General features: G+C 47.3%; 2 protein-coding genes across 2 annotated transcripts; both read right to left on the bottom strand.

The window, feature by feature from the left end:
• Window positions 1–230: 230 nt before the first annotated feature.
• Window positions 231–3,629, bottom strand: LOC124707206 (farnesyl pyrophosphate synthase). Its single transcript, XM_047238867.1, has 12 exons — window positions 3,500–3,629; window positions 2,781–2,805; window positions 2,573–2,688; window positions 2,397–2,483; window positions 2,143–2,259; window positions 1,966–2,054; window positions 1,761–1,812; window positions 1,567–1,662; window positions 1,424–1,468; window positions 1,222–1,311; window positions 1,081–1,152; window positions 231–749 (listed from the first exon to the last, which is right to left on the bottom strand). The coding sequence occupies exons 2-12, from the start codon at window positions 2,803–2,805 to the stop codon at window positions 621–623; spliced, it is 918 nt and encodes a 305-aa protein (XP_047094823.1). The 5' UTR covers window positions 3,500–3,629; the 3' UTR covers window positions 231–620.
• An 8,500-nt stretch (window positions 3,630–12,129) lies between these two features.
• On the bottom strand, window positions 12,130–13,519 carry LOC124649704 (myb-related protein Hv33-like). Its single transcript, XM_047189289.1, has 2 exons — window positions 13,148–13,519; window positions 12,130–12,997 (listed from the first exon to the last, which is right to left on the bottom strand). Exons 1-2 carry the CDS (start codon window positions 13,420–13,422, stop codon window positions 12,388–12,390), a joined length of 885 nt encoding a protein of 294 aa, XP_047045245.1. The 5' UTR covers window positions 13,423–13,519; the 3' UTR covers window positions 12,130–12,387.
• Between the last annotated feature and the right edge of the window lie 5,308 nt (window positions 13,520–18,827).

The raw sequence follows: 18,827 nt of genomic DNA, 5'->3' as shown, positions 1-18,827 counted from the left end.
TTTGTCTCCGAAAGCCCAATGAATGAAACCGTTCTGTTTGTAACAAACATTTACAGCAACTTGCGTATTCTTCTATAAGAGTCTATAAGCATCCCGGGGGTTTATGACATGATTTTGCGTTCAGATATGGAATGCCTTCGTGTGATGCGTGGCATTCAGTTCTATGAAAGAAAGAAAAAAAGACTGTACAAATTCTTCATGAATCCAAAATTTTCTAGTTGATCAAGTCCATTCAAGCACTACTCCTTCACAATAACCTCTGAAACACACCAGTTGATCATTTCAGCACTAATTTTCCTTCACAATAACCTTGTGAAATACAATGGAAATACACCTTCAATTCATTTCTGTGAAATACAATGAAAATACAACTTCGATTCATTTCTCTACGGCAACTAAGAAAAAACATCAAAGAAAAGGGTAGGATGCAAATTACAGAACTATTGATGTATCTCTACATCAAGCGGTTCATCAAACCCGAAATAGCGCCTTGCATCATTATTATCGGGAGCAAGCAAGGCGCAGCATACATCATGAACCACTGAATCATGAATAGACATCACTTGGGGAATCTATCGAGCATGCAAACAGTGGAACAGCTCCCTGGTTCAAGAGGCAAACTACTTCTGCCTCTTGTAGATCTTGTGCAAGAAGGACTTCAGAACCTTTTGGACAGCAACGCTTGGCTGAGCTTCAATTTCCGTGATCAGCTTCTTGTAACTTTCGCTCTCATACTCATGGAACACCGCCTGTGATCAACAATATTTAAAATTGTGATTAGATGTGCCATATTTTGCAGACAAGGAGAATCCAGTAGTTCTTATCATAAGAGACACAAGTACTCCGTAGATTATTTTGATGAAGAGCAATAAATTCTCCAGAATAAGTGATTGTTCATAGGGAATGCACATGAAAAACTTAACAAGTTAAGTTTTGGTCGAAATATTGACACAAGGGTTAAATGGAAGGGTTTGATGTGTCATATTAATATGTATCCTGAAAATTACATTCATGGTAATCCTACTAAAGCATTACGGTCCACGTATAAAATGTACTAACATCATAAGAGTGAAGACAAACCTCTAGGTCAAGTTCTCTGTATAGAGTCTTTACTTTTGCCACACTGGCTGCATCTTTCTTTCCATAATTTTCCTGTAGGAGCATAAACTGTTTAGACAACAACCTCCATATCATTGGAAAGTAAAAGTAGAGGGGACTTACAAATAGAACACTCTTTTGGCTCTCATTAGCACGCTCAAGAGCTTGGACAACTAGCCAGGAGCACTTGTAATCTTCAATGTCAGTCCCAATCTATGATAAGACTTAACATTGATCAAATCGCAAGAGCTACAGAAAATCTATCAATGTAACAAATGATATTCCCGCAAGCTGCTACAACAGGTAAATGCAGTTATGTACTAACCTTGCCAATAAATTCAGGTTCACCATAACAATCTAGATAATCATCCTGTTAGAAAAAGCATATTAGTGCTAAATAGAATAATTGTTGCTGTAGCAAAAGACTCGTATTTATTGTAATGTGTAGCAACAAAAAAGAGAGGTTACCTGGACTTGAAAGTATGTTCCCATCTCAACAAGGATGTTCTCTACAGCACTGTAGTTTTCCAAATTCTCACCAGAGAGCAGCAGTGCACATGCAACCTTTCATAAAGCGGCATATCAGCATCCCTTGAATCCAGTATCAATTGCAAAAAGAGGAAATATAATATATGATTAAAAAGATAGAATGTAGCTTTTACCGGCAGATAAAATGAATAGTAGGCTGTCTTGTATTGAACAATCCGGCGGTGACTGCAAGAATATTAGATTTTTTTAATCGACAATAAACAAAGGGTACAACTCAAATCGATTACTGCGAAGGACTATTATTAGACAGAAGAATAAAAATAGACACAATAAAGCATGGCAAAGAAGTTTATCTGAAAGTTATCACAATTAACTTACACTCCTATGTTATATTTCGTTAGATCCTTTTCTCCCTCGTGAGTTGTGATAAGGTCCAGCATTTGACCTGAAGCTGTTTTGAACTCAACCTAGAAAAACAAGAGAGGGCGGTGATTACCTGTAATGATCCACAAGTTGAGGCTGAACATTTTTGCTGAACATAGCATATATGATTACCTCGTTGAATAAGTCAAGGAGATCAGCGTAGTAAGGTTTCTTCTTAAAGTGAAGCCGAAGCATCCTCGAAATATGGTTCCGAAGGATAATCCCGTCATTGACAGCAATGAAGCCAACCTATTTTGTTACAAAAGGGCGGCGTTAGGGATAATCTGTACTGGTAACAGGTGGAAATAAGGTATACTAAAGAATGTTGTCACACAAAGTTTTCAAACACCATCACTGGAAATAACAACAATCTCGTTTTCACCAACCTGAGGCACTCTAAACCAGCAAGGCTGGCCACGTCGAGTGACAGAGTCATCCATGATATCATCAAGCACGAGAAAGAAGGCTTGAAGCTGCACAACAGATAGCGGCAAGCTTAAGGGAGCAATCTTTAAATTCATTCACGGGAGTAACGCTGAGAAGAAGAAGAAGAAGGAATTACCCATTCGATGCACCAGCCGAGAGTGCTGGCGAGGAACATCTCCTCCTCACTCAGATCATCGGCACCTTTCAACAGCTTATAGCTATCGACCACGGAGAGCCCACGGTTGAGCTTTCCTGTAATTAGCAGAAACAATAGATTAGAAACTCGGTAGCTTCTTGAATGAATACTTGAAAAGAGAACAAATAGGTCAGATTCATCTCCTCACCTCCAAGAACATTGTAGTCCAGCATCTGCTCCAAGCAACAAAAAAGAATGCAAGTTAAAATAGCAGAACTGAACTAATAAGATTATTGCTATTATTGTGCATCGAGTGTTGGGAGTACTTTAACAAGAGTTATAACATATAGAAAAATAAAAACAACATGTAGGTCAGTCAACCATCTAAGATCCAACTTAATGCCTACTCAGTCAGCGAATTTACAGAAGTTAATAATGAATGAGTAGCTTTGCTCAGTTCGGAGTGTGCTCCCCTTGGAAGAAATTTACTTCACCTCAACGATCACATATAGAGTATTTCAAATTTCGACTATAGTAAATCTCTCGGCATCATCTTTAACTCGGCCAACTTAGGCAGAGTACAAAATTGGAAAGCATTTAATAAGTAAAACTAAGTGTGCAGGAGCTTAAGCAGGTTTATTCATTCCAAAACGCGTACAACTAAATAGGCTGTGTTAATTAAGAGACTCCCGTTAACGACGACGATTATAATCACAGAGCACGCACGTACTAAACCCAAATTAATGGCGCTTCCGCCCATCAAGGAAACCCCCGATCTCGCACGCGCCCTCTGATTCAGCATCAAATCTACCCAGCCAAAAACTAAACCCCAGCAAAAGAAGGAAGCGTGCGCGCTGCGTTTCCAGCAGGATCAATCGAACAAGGAAAGCAGAGGAGGAGGAAGAGAGATGGGCAGGGGAGCATTACGCGGTCGATCCACTGGTGCGACTCGTTGGTGAAGTCGAAGGCGGGGTCCTTGAGCAGCTCCCCCTTGAGCGCGTCGTAGATCCGCGCGAACGCCGCCTTGGTGTCTCCGCCCGCCGCGCCGTTCGCCGCCGCCGCCATTGCGCCCGCCTCAACAGCTGGGGACGCGAGGTGGGGACTAAGCAGAGATCGAAATCGGCAGAGAGCGACCAGTATGGACCGAACTGAGGAGGAATTTGGGTTTGGGGGGCGACGGCTACGTGGGACGGAGGACTATTTTAGGGGATGGAGATCGCGATGGCATCCAGCTTCAGAGGGGGACCCGCCGCGGCAACTGGCGGTAGCCAGCAGCAGTATTCTATACGGACTACTGCTGCTATGGTGGATTGGTGGTGGAGTCCTCGTCCGAGTATGAGTATGAGTCCAAAAAGATCGGGAGATCGCGAGGAGGAAGACGATGCGGATCCAGATCTGCGCTGGAATTATGCGTGCGTGCGCGCCTGGGTTTTGCCTGTTCGATTCCACGCTGATTTATATTCTTCTCCAGCGCGTTCGTCGCTAGCTGGCGGTTGGTTTGCTTAGCGTACTGAACGTCCAACTGTCGACTCGGATGTAGGGGCATATCATTCACCGGCTGCCTGCCTGCCATCTACTACTACCGACGAGTAGCTTAATTGCCAGTGATTACGAAGAGATTTGCCTGCCGCGTCACTGGCATCGTGAATTATGAAGCTTCCGCGAGGGAGCGCATAGTAGAATTCAAAATCGACAAACGCGGCTGGGATCCATCCCAACATGCATGCCACCCTCCGCTTCCTGCGATCGTCAAGATCAGGTGGTCCAGATCGTGCCCAACCGAAACACGCCAAACAAATCCTAGAGGGTTGACCCACGCAAACCTCGCGCGATCCCCATCCTCCATCTCCATCTTCAGTGATCTCCCTAGCTTTTTTTAAGGGCATCTCCAGCGGGCGCCACGCATTTTAGCGTCTGCGCGCGTCCATTTGCGTTGGTCGAAATCGATCGCGCGTCCGTTTGCGTCGTGGGTGGCTCCAGCGGCACGACGCATTTTTTGGCCGAATCATTTTTTTTAAACATGAAACATAATTTACATAGTTAAAACATGAAAAAAAAAACCTAACGCCTACTACCGCTCCTCGTCGCTGTCGAGCACGATGAGCTCCGGTATCACCCACGCCCAGTTGCCATCCGGGGGAGCGTACGCCGGGCGCGCCGGCGGTGCTGGAGGTGGAGGCGCCCAGGGCTGCGGTTGTGGCAGCGATGGAGGCGCCCAGGGCTGCGGCTGTGGAGGAGGAGCCTAGGGGTTGTACGGCGGCGGTTGTGGCACCGCCGAGTCCTGTAGCGCCTGTCGAAGGGCTTCATCCTCCGACAGGCCCGGCGGCATGACGCTGGTGGCGTAGCGGGGCAACGGCGGCTGCACAGACGTGTCGTTCTCGGAGACGAGGACGCCGAGATTCGCCATCTCGTCGTCTGTCATGTTCTCCAGGAACTCGAAATTGCGGCCCTCCGCCATGGCCTGCTGCCATTCGTGGAAGACGGCCGCGACGTAGTCGTCGCTGTCGTCCCTCACCTCCTCGTTATGGTACGCGAGCGCCTCGATGTAGTCGTCCTCGTCGTCGTGGTCGTCGTCGTCGTTGTGCTGCGCGCGTGTCGGCGCCTGCTGACGACGAGTCGGCGCCTCCTGTCTTCGTGGACGAGTCGGGGGTGCAGCCGCGAAGGGAAAATCCATGTCGCCCATGAAGCCCGCCCTTCTTCACTTATCCGTCTCGGTCGACAGATACGTACGCCAACTGTCGGAGTCGATGGCGTACGTCGGATCGGCGCGGAGGTCCGGCGGCAGGTACCGCCTCTTTCGCCGGATCTCCGTGGTCCGATCAGACTCGCGCGCAGGGACTGGAGGGATGGGCACCCGGCGGCAGCTGAGCCGCCAGCCGCCAGGCAGTTGCACGCCGGACCAGGCCTCGCATGGCAACCATTTGCCGTGCATTAGCCTCCCCAGCGTGACGGGGAGCGGCACCCTCTTGCTGCCGCTGCCGGAGGCCTCGAAGTCGTTCTTCTTCCCCATGGCGATGCGTAGGTGGTGGTGCGAGTGGAGGTGTGGGCGAAGGAGGAACGCGGCCGGTGGACTTTTAAGGGCGGTCGCGCGCGGGATACGATGTCATTGAAGGCGGCGCAGAAGCCCAGCTGCCGCCCGCCAGTGCGCGCGCAGAACAGGCAGCCGCGCCATTGATGGCGAAGGCTGCGGCGCAGACGCGGAAGCGCTGACCGCCGAAGCGATGCCCTCGATGCAGACTCGCTGCCAGGCGGGCCCGGTGGAGACGCGAGCGGACACTTTGCGCGTCCGCAGAGACGTCCCGGTCACTTTGCGTCGTGCCGCTGGAGAGGGTGCCAGACGCATTTTACGGACGCAAACGGTCGCTCACGCCACGCCGCTGGAGATTCCCTAAGGGCAAAATATAATCCTAGCATCTCCGGACAACAAAAATGTCTATTGTGGTCTCTTTGGGTTGAACCGTGGATCATCCGTTTGGGTCGGGCAGCCCAGCGGCCCGGCGCATTTTTTGGCCGTCCAGTGTAATTTTCATTTTCGAACCAAATTCACCATGTGGCCATACAAACTAATTTTCATTTTCGAACCAAATTCACCATGTGGCCATACAAACAACGAAATAGTGGTTCGAAACTCGGCCAATCACATAGTGAAAATCTAAGTTTGAATGAAATGAAACGAAGTAGATAGATGGTGGCGAACCATGCACTTTGCTCGGGATCCATAATGCTCAAGTCGACGAACATGATCATGTTCTCCTTCGCAAGCAGCTTGGCCGCGGCCTCCATCCTTGGACCTTTCCTGCCTGCTTGGTGAGGTCGATGAAGGTGGCGGCATTCTTCTCTCGGCGCCATTCTTGAGGCTGACCAAGGAGGCTGGGTTGTGCCCTTACCACGTCGACAATGCCAAGGCCACTCACTTTACGCGAAACGACATGATCAATCATCGTGAAAAAATTATTTGTCTCTTGTTGGATGCATGCCCACCTCTTTTGGAGAGACATCTACCCACAGATACTACGAATCCGGAACGGAGCTAGTTGGTGGCGTTGATGGAATTCTTGGGGAACCTTCCTCCGATACGCTTGGCCTTTTTGCTCAGCACCACATATAGGATCTTAATTCATGAAGAGCCAAGAATGGAAGAGCACGAGGTCCTCTTTGTTGTTATATCCGGAAGTCTGTTGGATCGTTCCCTTCTTCTTTCAATCGTCGGTGTTCTCGACCCTCGCACCGGAGTTCGCCTCAGCCTCCTCGTAGCCCTTGCACTTGCCATCCATCATCAAGCACGGGAGTGTCTTGGTCCATTTGTCTGCCAAATTGGGCGAACAATGGCTCCTCGCCGATGTCGTACCCTCTAGGTTTCGGTCCAAATGCCATCTGCCAGGATGAAGCCACCATCATGGATCATCGCTTCCATGCAGGCCTCGTGTGGTTAGCGTAGTAGGCCTACGGATCGCCGGGAATGAGAGGGATATAACACTTTATAAAGGGGAATATGGTGGGATGAGCATACCGGGTCTGTTGGCGTTAGGAGAGGCCATGACATTTCGTCGAACAGGTTGCGAGGAGCGGGCATTTTCTCCGGCGTGATCGCTCGAGTCTTCCCGATGGGCCCGCCTCCCGGATCACCCCCTTTCATGCAGTCCAGGTCCATGCGAGGGGTCCCAAGGAACCGCTCGTTGTACGGGTCATACGGCGACGACGACCGCGAGCCACCTAGGCGGGAAAGCGACGTCTAGACCTGCATTGCGGGACATGATGTAGCCGACAACAATGTGAAAGATGTGGATGTAGGGGTGGCTGTGCGGTCTGGGAATTACAAAGCTCGTCGACGAGGCCTAGGCGTGGTCGATGATTGCCTCCCGCTTCAACATGAGCATGGGATTGGGCAATACAGCTCCCCCACGAGATCGGCTTGTACAACTACCTCTCCTCGTTAGAGAGAGAGGTGCCTTCCGACGCAGATGTAGAGGATACAGGGAAGGGATGGAGCGGCAGTGCGATCCGACGCAGAAGTAGAGGATATGGGGAAGGGATCGAGCGGCAGTGCACTTGCATGGTGACGAACGAATGCATTCGATGCATACAAAGAGAGATGGATGAAGATACAAAGGCCTCAACGGTCAAAGAAAAATATAGTTGGTGCGGGAAGCTGGGCATCACGGGAGCGATACGTCGCGGTAGAGGCCTTAGCTGGGGGCTGCTATATGCCGAACGGGTCGGCGTGGACGGGTGCCGCACACCCCTCCGCCCCGGAGGTTGTTAATTGGGCCGTGGCCCATAGTTAAACACGTTTTTTCCTTTTTTTTCCCTTTTTTCTGTTTACATTTCTGTTTTTTAAAACTAACATTATATTGTTTCTTTTTATGTTTTCAAAATTTGTTCGACTTTTTTTTCTTTATATAGATTTTATAAATGTATGATTTTAAAAAAATTAAAAATTCTTAAATCGTTCAAAATTCAATTTTTAAAATTCGAAATTCATTTAAAAATTCAAAATATGTTCAAAAATTCGAAAATCATTCGAATTTTGAAATTCCTTCAAACTTGAAATCCGTAAAAACGGAAATTTTGTTCAAAATTCGTTCAAAGTTTTAAAACGTTAAATTTGAAAATTCGTTCAAATTTCAAATATGAACATTTTTCAATTTTAAAATTTTCGAAAATTGTTTTTAAACAGGAAAATAAAAGAAAAGAAAAGAAAAAATAGAAATGAAAAGAAAAGCCGAAAGAAACAACAGAACACTAAAAAGTACGGAGAAACCAACCGCAAACAACGGAAAAACCCAAAGACAGAGATATATGGGCTAGTGCTGCACACCGACTGGTCGGTGTATACGATCCGTTCGCCTGAGCCTCACAGCTTCCCATCCAAAAAAAAAAGCTACCTTGCAGCCCACCAAAATTACATCGAGGTATTAGGACGAAATGTACTATGGGCCGCGTGTTAGAGCTGAGAACGAAGAAGGCTAAGGCCAGTACAGTACCTATAGTGCGGTTACACTTATCTGCATGAGCTTCGCCAAGTTAGACAAAAGGCCAATATTCTTTACGAGATCTCTACCACAGAGCTGGGCTAGAACAGTGGTCCGTCAATTAGTGGATCAAGAATGTGCAGGCTCTGCGTGCATCTTCCAGATCCCTATCAGCCCAAGCCTGCATGTTAAAAAAGATTAAGAAAAACAGTGATATAGTTTACTTCAGTTACGAAGAAAAATAGCTCTCTCTAATTAGGAATAGTACTCCCTTTGTCTTAAAATTTAAGACCTATAGATTATGTCCGAAACAAATATTTATAAAGCAAACTATATAAAAATTGGTCATATCCATAAATAATATCAACATACAAAATACTGAATAAATGCAAAAAATATATCTCATATACGGAATTTACTAATATTGATGTGGTACTATAAATGTTGATATTTCCCTATAAAATTGAAAAGATGAAGTGTGTTTAATTGTAGTAAAGGAAATTTTCCATGAGATATGACCTCATGTTTTTTTCTATAGGATTTATAGTACAAGATTCCTATAGGATTTGTTCCTATAAGATATGTTTTTTTGAAAGGAATACGGTAGGAGAAGCCCCTACAGTGGTTTTTTTGTGAAATAATAAGAACCCAAATCTGCATCCATGGGGACTTGAACCTAGGTGGCTGGGTTGTACATCCACTTTCCTAACCAAGTGAGCTAGGCTCACTTCTTTCCTATGAATCAAACAACATGTGTAATTTTTTTTCCTATAGGATTCAAATCCTACACAATTCCTATGAATCAAAGGAGCCCTTAGTCCGTGCAGCCACTCCTAAGCAGTGGCGATGCTAGGAATTCACAGCTTGATATTCATCTTGGAAAAATCGTCGATGTCTTTCTAAAATTGTCACTGTTTTGCTAAAATGTCGTGTGTTTGCCAAAAATTGTTTGTATTCACATGAATACCTAGGAATACACCTAGCTCCTACCCTGCTCCTAAGCCGTTATAACGATCAGGCTTTAACACTAGAGTTTCGTGGAGATTAATGGGGACAATACTCTAGATTATGGGTGAAACCGCTACCTTCATCCAATCCCCACATAACTCCATCCTAATCAACTATGTAGGGGTAGAGTATTGGAGATTAAGAAAAATACACTAAGATTTGGAAAAAGTGGGTATTAAACTCGCTCAATACTCTAGTAGTACCAAACATGAAGAAAGTGATTTACGTTGGTTAAGATTATCTCCACTAATCTCCACAAAAACTCTAGTACCAAATAAGACCTTAGCGGTGGAAATATATCCTTTTAGTCGATGCTCTTCTCGATCAAGGCCATCGTGGATATGATGTTCATTAGGTATTTTCTCATGTTTTTTTTTTTTTTTTTTTTTTGCGGGTAGGTATTTCTCATGTTGATGAAGTCAGTTGTTTTCTCTCTGTATGTGTCTATGTTTAGCGGACGCGTGCCAGAGCTACACCATAGATCATGGATGCACCTCCACACCCTGCCGGCTGGCCAAGCTGGCGCTGCCACTTATTGTTAGTGGTCGATGCCCAGCTAAAGCTCTTAATCCATCCGCGCTTAACTACGCACATGCACGGCAGCATATCAGCATCACTGGATCAGGCGCCCCCCTCTCGCTGTGAGCTGAGCTGGACGAAAGAATGCGGAAGCAAGAGGCCAGCTCCGAGGAATCAATTCCTCAATCAATCTGATGATCCCTCTCAAAACAGTGAGTGCTCTCGGCGTCCCCGACGTACGCTGTCCGGCCGCCCTTCAAACACGTCGTCCCCAGTGCCGGGCAGCCAATGATCGCCACCCGGCCGGCCGGCCGGCCCCGCCTCCGATCGGCTTAACTCGAGTGGCGATGCGATGCGATCGCGTGGGGGCCGTCTCTCATCGCTGCTACAGAATGCCTTATTGGTCCGTTCGTCGTACATGCATGTAACATGCTCGGGCCCTGCAGCGAGAATGCGAGATCATCTCGGCATCACGGCTCGCCGCCCCTCGCCGCCGACAGAACCGACGTGATCGAATCACTTCTATTGCCTTATCACGTTATAACCTACGGCTGCGAAGCGCTAATCGACAATGTTTCCCTTCAGAGAACTACTCGACGCAGCTCCCCATCTCAACTTGTGCATGCAGCACACACGGAGCTCAGCGCTTGAGCAATGGCGTCTCTTGTCTTTTGTCTCTCTCCGGCCGATCCGGGCACTGGTCTCCACGATCCTTCACCATCCCGTGGTGGTACTACGGCGGACCACGTTATGTACGTGGTGACCTGGTCGAAAGAGACCTTGCCGGGAGGAATTTCCAACGCCCAGTTTTTTTTTTCCGTTCTGCAATTTTCAACGGCGGGAGACGTGTGCTAATACTATGTTTTCGGGGAAACTTGTATTCTGAATTTAGTTGATGCAGCCTTTTTTTTTCTTTATAATAAGACATAATGACTAGAGCCAGTGCAGATATGAAGGATATACATTTTTTTTGAAGGTAATGAAGGATATACATAGCCAAACAAATTTAAAATAAATAAAAAGACCTCTCTAAAAAAATCAGATACTCCCAGCAGCAATAGCACCACTAGCGCTGATCACACCTCGAATCCAAACGAAAGCTTCTCCGAACCAACGCCTAGAGGAAGGTAATAGTGCACAAACACCATCGTTATCCCGTCGAAAAAATATGGTCAGATTCTGGGTTTCCCCTAAAGAAGGTCCGATCGCTAGACAATGCCTTCACGAAGGAGATGATTAGGGAGGCACCATTGCCAATGCTAGGTACAACTAGTTAAGGTCAAAGCTAGGAATCCAACTGACCAGCAGATCCTAGGCGAGCAGCAGGGCCACGTCCGCCGGAGAAGCGTTTGGAGGTCCACGAACTTCTCTAGCAGGGAAAGCCACGGTAGACATCCATGATCCCATATCTCCTCTCCTGAGATGGAGAGGAAGAAAGCTAGGGCCAAAAACAAACACGGGTAGGGTTACCACGACGTCCACCGACGGAGAGCCTTCTCTAGAAGCGACGGGGCGGCTGGAGGGAGGTCTTCTAAGCGGCGGCTTAGGGGCCTTCAGAGTCGCTAGACCTCGGCGACGCCGGGAGGCAGAGAACAAGAAAGCCTGGTCCTCAAATATAAATCTAAATCTAAATTCACGTCCATGAGAATATGAACCCACGTGTTGGATTTTTTACCCCGCTCCTCCAACAAGTTGAGTTAGCCTTACTTTCTAAAAAAATCTAAACAAATTGGAGTCAGTTAATTTAGAACGCAGGTGTAATAGCAGGCAACTATCGTTAAGTGGCGCCTACAGATATCATTGATTAGCCAGCATGGATGGCGTGGCTGGACTAGCACTAATTATTTGTCAACAGCGCCGTACGTACCGCTGCTTTCTGTGATTAAATTTCCTCGCTTTCGTGAAGCACAAATTTGGAAAAAGGCTAAAGCGCGACAGAGATGCAGCATGCAAACATGTGTAACGCAAGCAACACTCGTTTCTTCCTTCAGCTTGACTGCTTCAGAGATGATCAGAAACTTCAGACAAGTACACTGGGTTGGTTATATTCATCAGTAGTACGATGCAAAGTACAAAATCTTTATTTCTTACAAGTGTTTTACTACAATTACATAACGGTAACGATCGACCGCATTGTCTATACGGCTGTATCTTCTCTTATCTTAGAGAGTAACACAGAATAGTCTACGTATTACATACAGTCTCTATATAATTAACCTTTTGAATGGTTCTGTACTGTCACTGTCCTGCCGTGTAAGCATATGCGGGAATCGGGGTGACTTAATAAGGTAAAAATGGAGGGAAGAAAAATGTAGATCAGAAGTACTCCAAGTTGAAATCGAAATTTGCCAGGCTCTGTTCGTGGCATGGCGGCAGCGATCCTCCTCCGTACCCGCCGTGCTGCTGCAGCTTATCCATGTCCGCGAATGGCTCCGTCTTGGCCCAGTGCAGCGCGTCGCCGGCGTCCAGCACGCTGCCCACCTCGTTCCAGTTGCTGCTGTTGCTTGAGCTCTCCCCGCCGTAGCCCAGGTTCTCCGACACGTCCAGCACGCTGCTGTAGTCGGCGGCGCCGAACCCGGCATCTTCGTCCTCCTTGCCGCTGCCGCCGATAAACTGGCTGTACAATGCCGCAGCGTTCGCCGCGCCGAGGCCGTCGGCTCCGAACCCGGCGTCGAAGTCGGCGCACGCCGGGAACGGGTCGAACAGCGCCGACTGCTTCAAAACTGCTGGGCAGTCCGCGGCAACAAGCGGCTTGCGGTCTTCGTCTTCGGTGGTGTCCGGCAGTGCCCCCGTGTCGAGGGCGATGGGCTTGTGGGTGGCGGGGTCGATGCCCTGCTGCCGGAGCTTCTTCTTGACGCAGCTGTTCCAGAAGTTCTTGATCTCGTTGTCCGTCCGCCCCGGCAAATGCGACGCGATCTGCGACCACCTGCACGCACGCATCAGTTGTCAGGAATGTTTCAGCACGAATAATCAGCCGCTGATCACTCGCCAACTTGTCGTCCACTCTGCTCGATTGATTATCTCTGCGCTAGGACGAAACTGATCTGAAGTTCTGAACTGGATGCATTGTAATTACCTGTTGCCTAGTATCTCGTGGAGCGCGACGATGTGGTCCTCCTCCTGCGCCGAGAAGCTGCCGCGCTTGAGGTCGGGGCGGAGGTAGTTGATCCAGCGCAGGCGGCAGCTCTTGCCGCACCGGTGCAGCCCGGCCAGCCTGGGCACGGAGCTCCAGCAGCCGACGCCGTGCCGGATGATGTGGTTGTACAGCTTCTCGTCCTCCTCCGGCGACCACAGCCCCTTGCGGAGCTTGGGCTGCTGAGCACCGCCGCCGCCGCTAGACAGACGTCCCATTGCCTTTCGTCCGACGAGGCGCGCGGCTGCCTAGGACTAGGAGTTGCTGGCCGGTCTCGTAGCTACTCCGACGAGGCGACGCCGATTGATCGTTGTAATAACTGACCGACGGTTGCTTCCTGCCGATCGCTGCCGGGTGGTGGTTATATATTCGGGGAAGCGTGGGTAGCAAGAACGGCAGGGTCACTCAGGCGAGAGAGAGCTCGGTGAGTGAGTGAGGTGAGGCAGCGATCAAGTAGGTTCGAAGCAAGCAAGGGCGCGCGCGGGCTGTGGATTGAAGCTTAAGACACCTCCGGCCTGTGGCACGCGGCGGGATAAAATAGTCGCCGGCCGTGCGATCGAGAGGTCTCTCCTTGCCAAGGGACACACAGAGAGACAGAGAGAGAGAGAGGAGAAGCACTTTCTTTCTGTTTGTCCTACAAGAAAAAAGAAGCTCTTTTTTTCCTAAAGACTCCACTGTTAATTAGCAGCGACTTAACACGACAGCGCTAATTAAAACGCAACCGTAAGCCATGAATGCGTCCGGGACCTGCGAATCCCAGCTGGTACGGAGGCAATTAAGAATCTCGTCATGGTACTAATTAGATTGTCTGTCCAACACCATCTGGCCTGGGAGATTACTGCTCATCATCTTGCCAAGGAAAACTTCTACTACAGTGGCTTAATATATAGTTGATGTTCTAGGTGTCGTCAGTTCACCGTTAATTAATTGACTGGCGGGTGATAACAAGAGATAAATGGGATTCTTGGCTGAATTTAGTGGAACGGTTGTTGATTGTCAACCTAGTTGATGAACCGGATAGGTTCTCTTGTCCCTTAACATCTTCAGGGTACGTATTTTCAGTTAAATCTATTTATGCATATCTTATAAATGAACATACTAGAATTCTTCTAAAATTCCTTTGGAAGCTAAAGGTATGATTAAAGATAAAAGTCTTCATGTGTGGTTTCTTTATACAATGGTTTTACTCATAAAAGATAATCTAGCAAAACAACGCTGGACAGGTTATACAAAATGTGTTTTCTGTGATGCTTAGGAGTCTATAGATCATCTTTTTTATTTCATGTCCATTTGTTAAAGACCACTAGCTAATATTACCAGTATGTTTAAAAATTGTTTTAACGGTATGAAAACAATGATAAAGGCTAAAATCAGCGCACGAATTTGTGCCTTAATTTGGGCAATTTGGAATTGCCAAAACCATGTGGTCTTTAACAAAACAAGTGTTTCAATTTTTTTGCAGGTCATCTACAAGGCTACTGATTGGTGAATGGGACAAGTGCAAGTTGAAACTGATTGTGCCAATCTTGTACATGCCATTCAGACCAATGATTTCGATCTAGCTCCTGAGGGAGTCATCTTTAGGGATATTCCGTCGTTTGTTCGTCTGAATTTTATTTCTTTCGCTATTAGTTTTCGTCCTCGTGAATAGCCCATGCCTTAGCTGCACTTGGTGCTAATCAGAATGATTACCGGCTACTTTGGCCGGAATCAGTTACCAGAGATGTACATGTAATGGTGCCCAGTGAGTTAGCTGAGCCTATATAAATGGAATAGATTGTTCCAGTTCAAACAAAAAAATACAAGGCTACTTACATGATCCATATGTGGTCCTTGCTTCTTGCTGCGGAGCTGCGAAACATATATATGTACTCTTGATGTACTCGGTTGATAACAGTCGTACGGGCTATCTTCTATCCAGGTAAATGGCAGCAATCTAATAGGATTTCAGTATGATGTTTAGAGACCATATGTTTTTTTTAATATCTTTGGCAGGTTTGATTCATGTTGCAACTTTGTGCGACCATGAGATATAAACTTATGGTACTAACTTTGCAATAAAGGCCACTTTGATGCAGAGGCGGGTCTATGATACCCTTTTCGAAAAAAACTGAGCATCGCTTCTAAATTAATAGATTGGGGCAAAACATTATCTTCGTATATTTTTTTAAAAGATTAATGCTCATCATCCTGCTCATTCATCAGCAGGACAGCAGCTAATCGATGATCAAATCACCAATTAATCAATTCAGCCACCGATCACGTCGCACGAATTAGCGGACTGGCTTCCTCTGCCGACCTTGACGTTCCATCAGGTTCGCATCCGTATCCGTACGTGCATGGGGGCCAAGGAACGTCTCGTCTATCTCTGCCGTTTGCGTCCAAATACAGAGATGGACGAACTCTGCACCGTCCTTCGGAAATCAGAACCAGCAACTAATCAAATCAAATGAAGGCCAAGCAAATGCGGTAAAAAATCGGGTCGTTGATGTCAGTCTGTCTGCCGGGCGTCACTTCCGGCGACAGCGGCCGGCGACGGTTGGGGCTGCACTGTCGTTCCAGAAGCAGGAAGAACAGGCACTGAATAATCAGTGTTCTAGCAGCTTAGTTCGACGCTGAGGTATCGATCGATGGATCGTTTTCGTGTTTGCTTCGTGGAGGCAGTGATGGAGCCAGCGACAGGGCTGTCTCGGCTTTGATTAACGCTCTGCTGGCTGCTCGCCATCGCAGTCCGTATCTTAATTAGCAGAGCGACCAGAGGAAAACCCACGGGCGAATTCGCCGGATGATCGATTCCCAGTTTTCAGACGTACGTCTCGTGTCGGTGAAAGGGCCAAAGCTGACGGTGAATTCGTCGTTGCCTATCGTTACGACGCTGCAGTCGTCGAGATTACAGGAAGAAAATCCATGAAAAAGGGTACGTAGGTGAGTTTTTGTCGACAACCGGCTGTAGTGCAAAATCATTTTGGCGTCAGAAAATCACCGGCGTCGACAGCAGTGTTAGTAAACGTCCCAAGTACTTTTAATTCTTTTCACATGCTACTTGCTCACCGACGGTGGGCAGTGGGTACAGCTCAATTTTGACCTTACCGCCTATCGCGAGAAATTACATTGTACAACTGTCGATCAGACTAGTAAACAACATCATCATATTTTTTCCGATAAAGGGAATATATTAATATCAAGAAGATACCAATTACACCCAGGCTCTGCAACAACGCACCACCCTAATGGCACTACGGATGCACACAGCCAAAAACAAGAAAAAAAAACTAAGAAACAAAAGTCCCGCTACAGTATCTCGGGCCTAACAACAGCAATACATCCACCGCCAAGACAACACCTGAATTACAGACTCTCCAAAAACGATGCCTCCAAGAAGGTAACAGTGCTCAAACACCGTCGGCGTTCGATCAAAGATCTTAGGTTTTCACCCTGAAGATAGTCCCCGCTCTCAAAAACAACATCATCATATAAGGTTGCTGATTGCTGAAAAGTTATCAGAGGTAATTTGCCGTCACCCTGCTAGCTTCGGTGATAGTGGAGATGAGGAAAAAAAGGTGAAGCCTGAAAGTCACCGCTGAAAAGTGAAAATTACATAATAGATTACTTTGGTTGGAGGCTTGGAGCAAAGACCCTACAACAGGGTCGTCAGAGGGCCCAGGTACAGAAACGCAGAGAGAAGAAAGCACAAAGCACCTGATCCTTGTACTTGAAGGGAAGACGAGGTTTTTATACAGATGTTGCACGAGCCCTGGGCCAGCTGATACAGTTGCAAAAGGACAGAAAAAAAGGGTCAGTTTGAGTCGCCCGCACGTAGCTTCAAATGTGGTCGATTCTCCAATCATTCCTGCTCTCGAATCTCCACGACGATCCACGCACGGACATACCAAAAGTAAGACCGAAGGCTGTCCGGCCCCAAATTAAACATGGCGAACAAGCACTCCATCGAGCAGCATTGACTGCATTGTCACGTCGAGCATGTTTTGCATATTTTTTTGTCTGTTTTGTTTCTGCAGCCGTAGGGTAGCACTGTTGTGATCATATCTGCCTTTCAAGTTTCAACGGTGCAATCAAAAGTGGCAGGAAATTAAAACCAAACACGAACATGCATGCTTGCCAGTGTTGATTCAACCGTGCAATGAAAACCTGTAGAGAGAAAAAACCAACATGCAGTACGGGACTCGTTTCTGAATTTTGACCGCACGAGTTACATGCATGCTTGATGCTTGCACTGCGGTTTTTTGCACCTTACGTGTCAGTTAACCGGATTTTGTGTTATTGTCTGGCCAGTTGGTGAGATGGGAAGGACACACGCCAATTAAAATTGAACAACGTACATCGGTCCACAGTATGAACGGTAGTACAATTTCTGTTCAAAAGTAAGTGACTCGGTTTTGTTTAGATATCGATGTACCTACTTTTTTTTTTAACACGCCCGATGTACCTACATTACACACCCTTACGGCATGGAGTACTTAATTATGAACGAATCATCGTATTTGGTGAGTTGAGTGCAATTACTCCCGGCCAGATGATAGTGCCATGGGTAGTGGCGGAGCCAGGGCCTAACCAGCCTGGGAAGGTGCCTAGGCTTCCGATGCATTTTTTCTGAAAAGAAAGGATAGCCCCCGGTCTCTGCATCGATTGATGCATACAAATTTTATTTAAAAAGTTAGGCATACCCGATAAAAGTGGCCAAACCAAAAGGAAAAAAGAAAAGAAGCATATGGCCTCATGTCTCGCGATAGTATCTCCACTAGAAAAATACACAACATCTAGGCAAAACCTTTAAGAAGAAAATTGTCGCACGATTTTCATCCCCAAACCCAAGCTTCGAGCCACCACCTTCAACAAGCACATGACGCATGCGCGCGTCAATGTTGCAGATCGTAATTAATTGTTTGCACTCGAGTGGGCAATGTCGATGTTTTGCTTGTACCATTATCAATTGTGTGGCTAGCGACTTCTCGCTAACTGGATGCCAGTGGAGGAGAAACTAGAAGGACTCCCTGGATGTATGTGCTTATAGATATTTTGTTGCAAAAATTACATCATTCCATTAATAACATCAACATTATTATAAATAGCCCAATGAACAATAAAAATTATAAATAGTAGAGAGAGTAAATTGAAGTAGTGCTTTTGCTTGGGGAAAAACTGCTAAGCTTGACTGCACTAACATATTGCCCAGGCTCCAATCCTAAGCTAGCTCTGCCACTGGCCACGGGCTCATGGGACTAAGTTGAGCGTACATAGTACGTGGCTTGCGGTCTAATGGCCATGATGGCGCTCTACTCGCAACACCGAGCTGAGGTGACGTGCAAACGCCACAATTAACCACCACAACTCCACAAGGAACTTGCGTGAGTTGGAGAAAGGCCGGCCGGTGACCACACGGCGCGTTTGGTTGCCGGTCACGGTCGCCGGCGGAGTTCAGCTAGGAGGCCGGAGTTCGACGCGCGAGCACAGGCACCGGCCGGCCGGCATGTCGCTTCGAGCGTGGTGCAAGCAAGGCACTAACGGTTTCGTAGCTAGCTAGGCAGTGTACGTAGCTGACAACTGTTGCTGCACTCTGCATGGCTGGTTATGTTAACGAACCACCCGGCCGTTATTACCCATC

Source organism: Lolium rigidum, chromosome 4 (genome assembly GCF_022539505.1).
Source record: "Lolium rigidum isolate FL_2022 chromosome 4, APGP_CSIRO_Lrig_0.1, whole genome shotgun sequence".
NCBI classification, from domain to species: Eukaryota; Viridiplantae; Streptophyta; class Magnoliopsida; order Poales; family Poaceae; genus Lolium; species Lolium rigidum.
The sequence above is the reverse complement of the archived record's forward strand: the minus strand, read 5'-3'. Positions and strand labels throughout refer to the sequence as shown.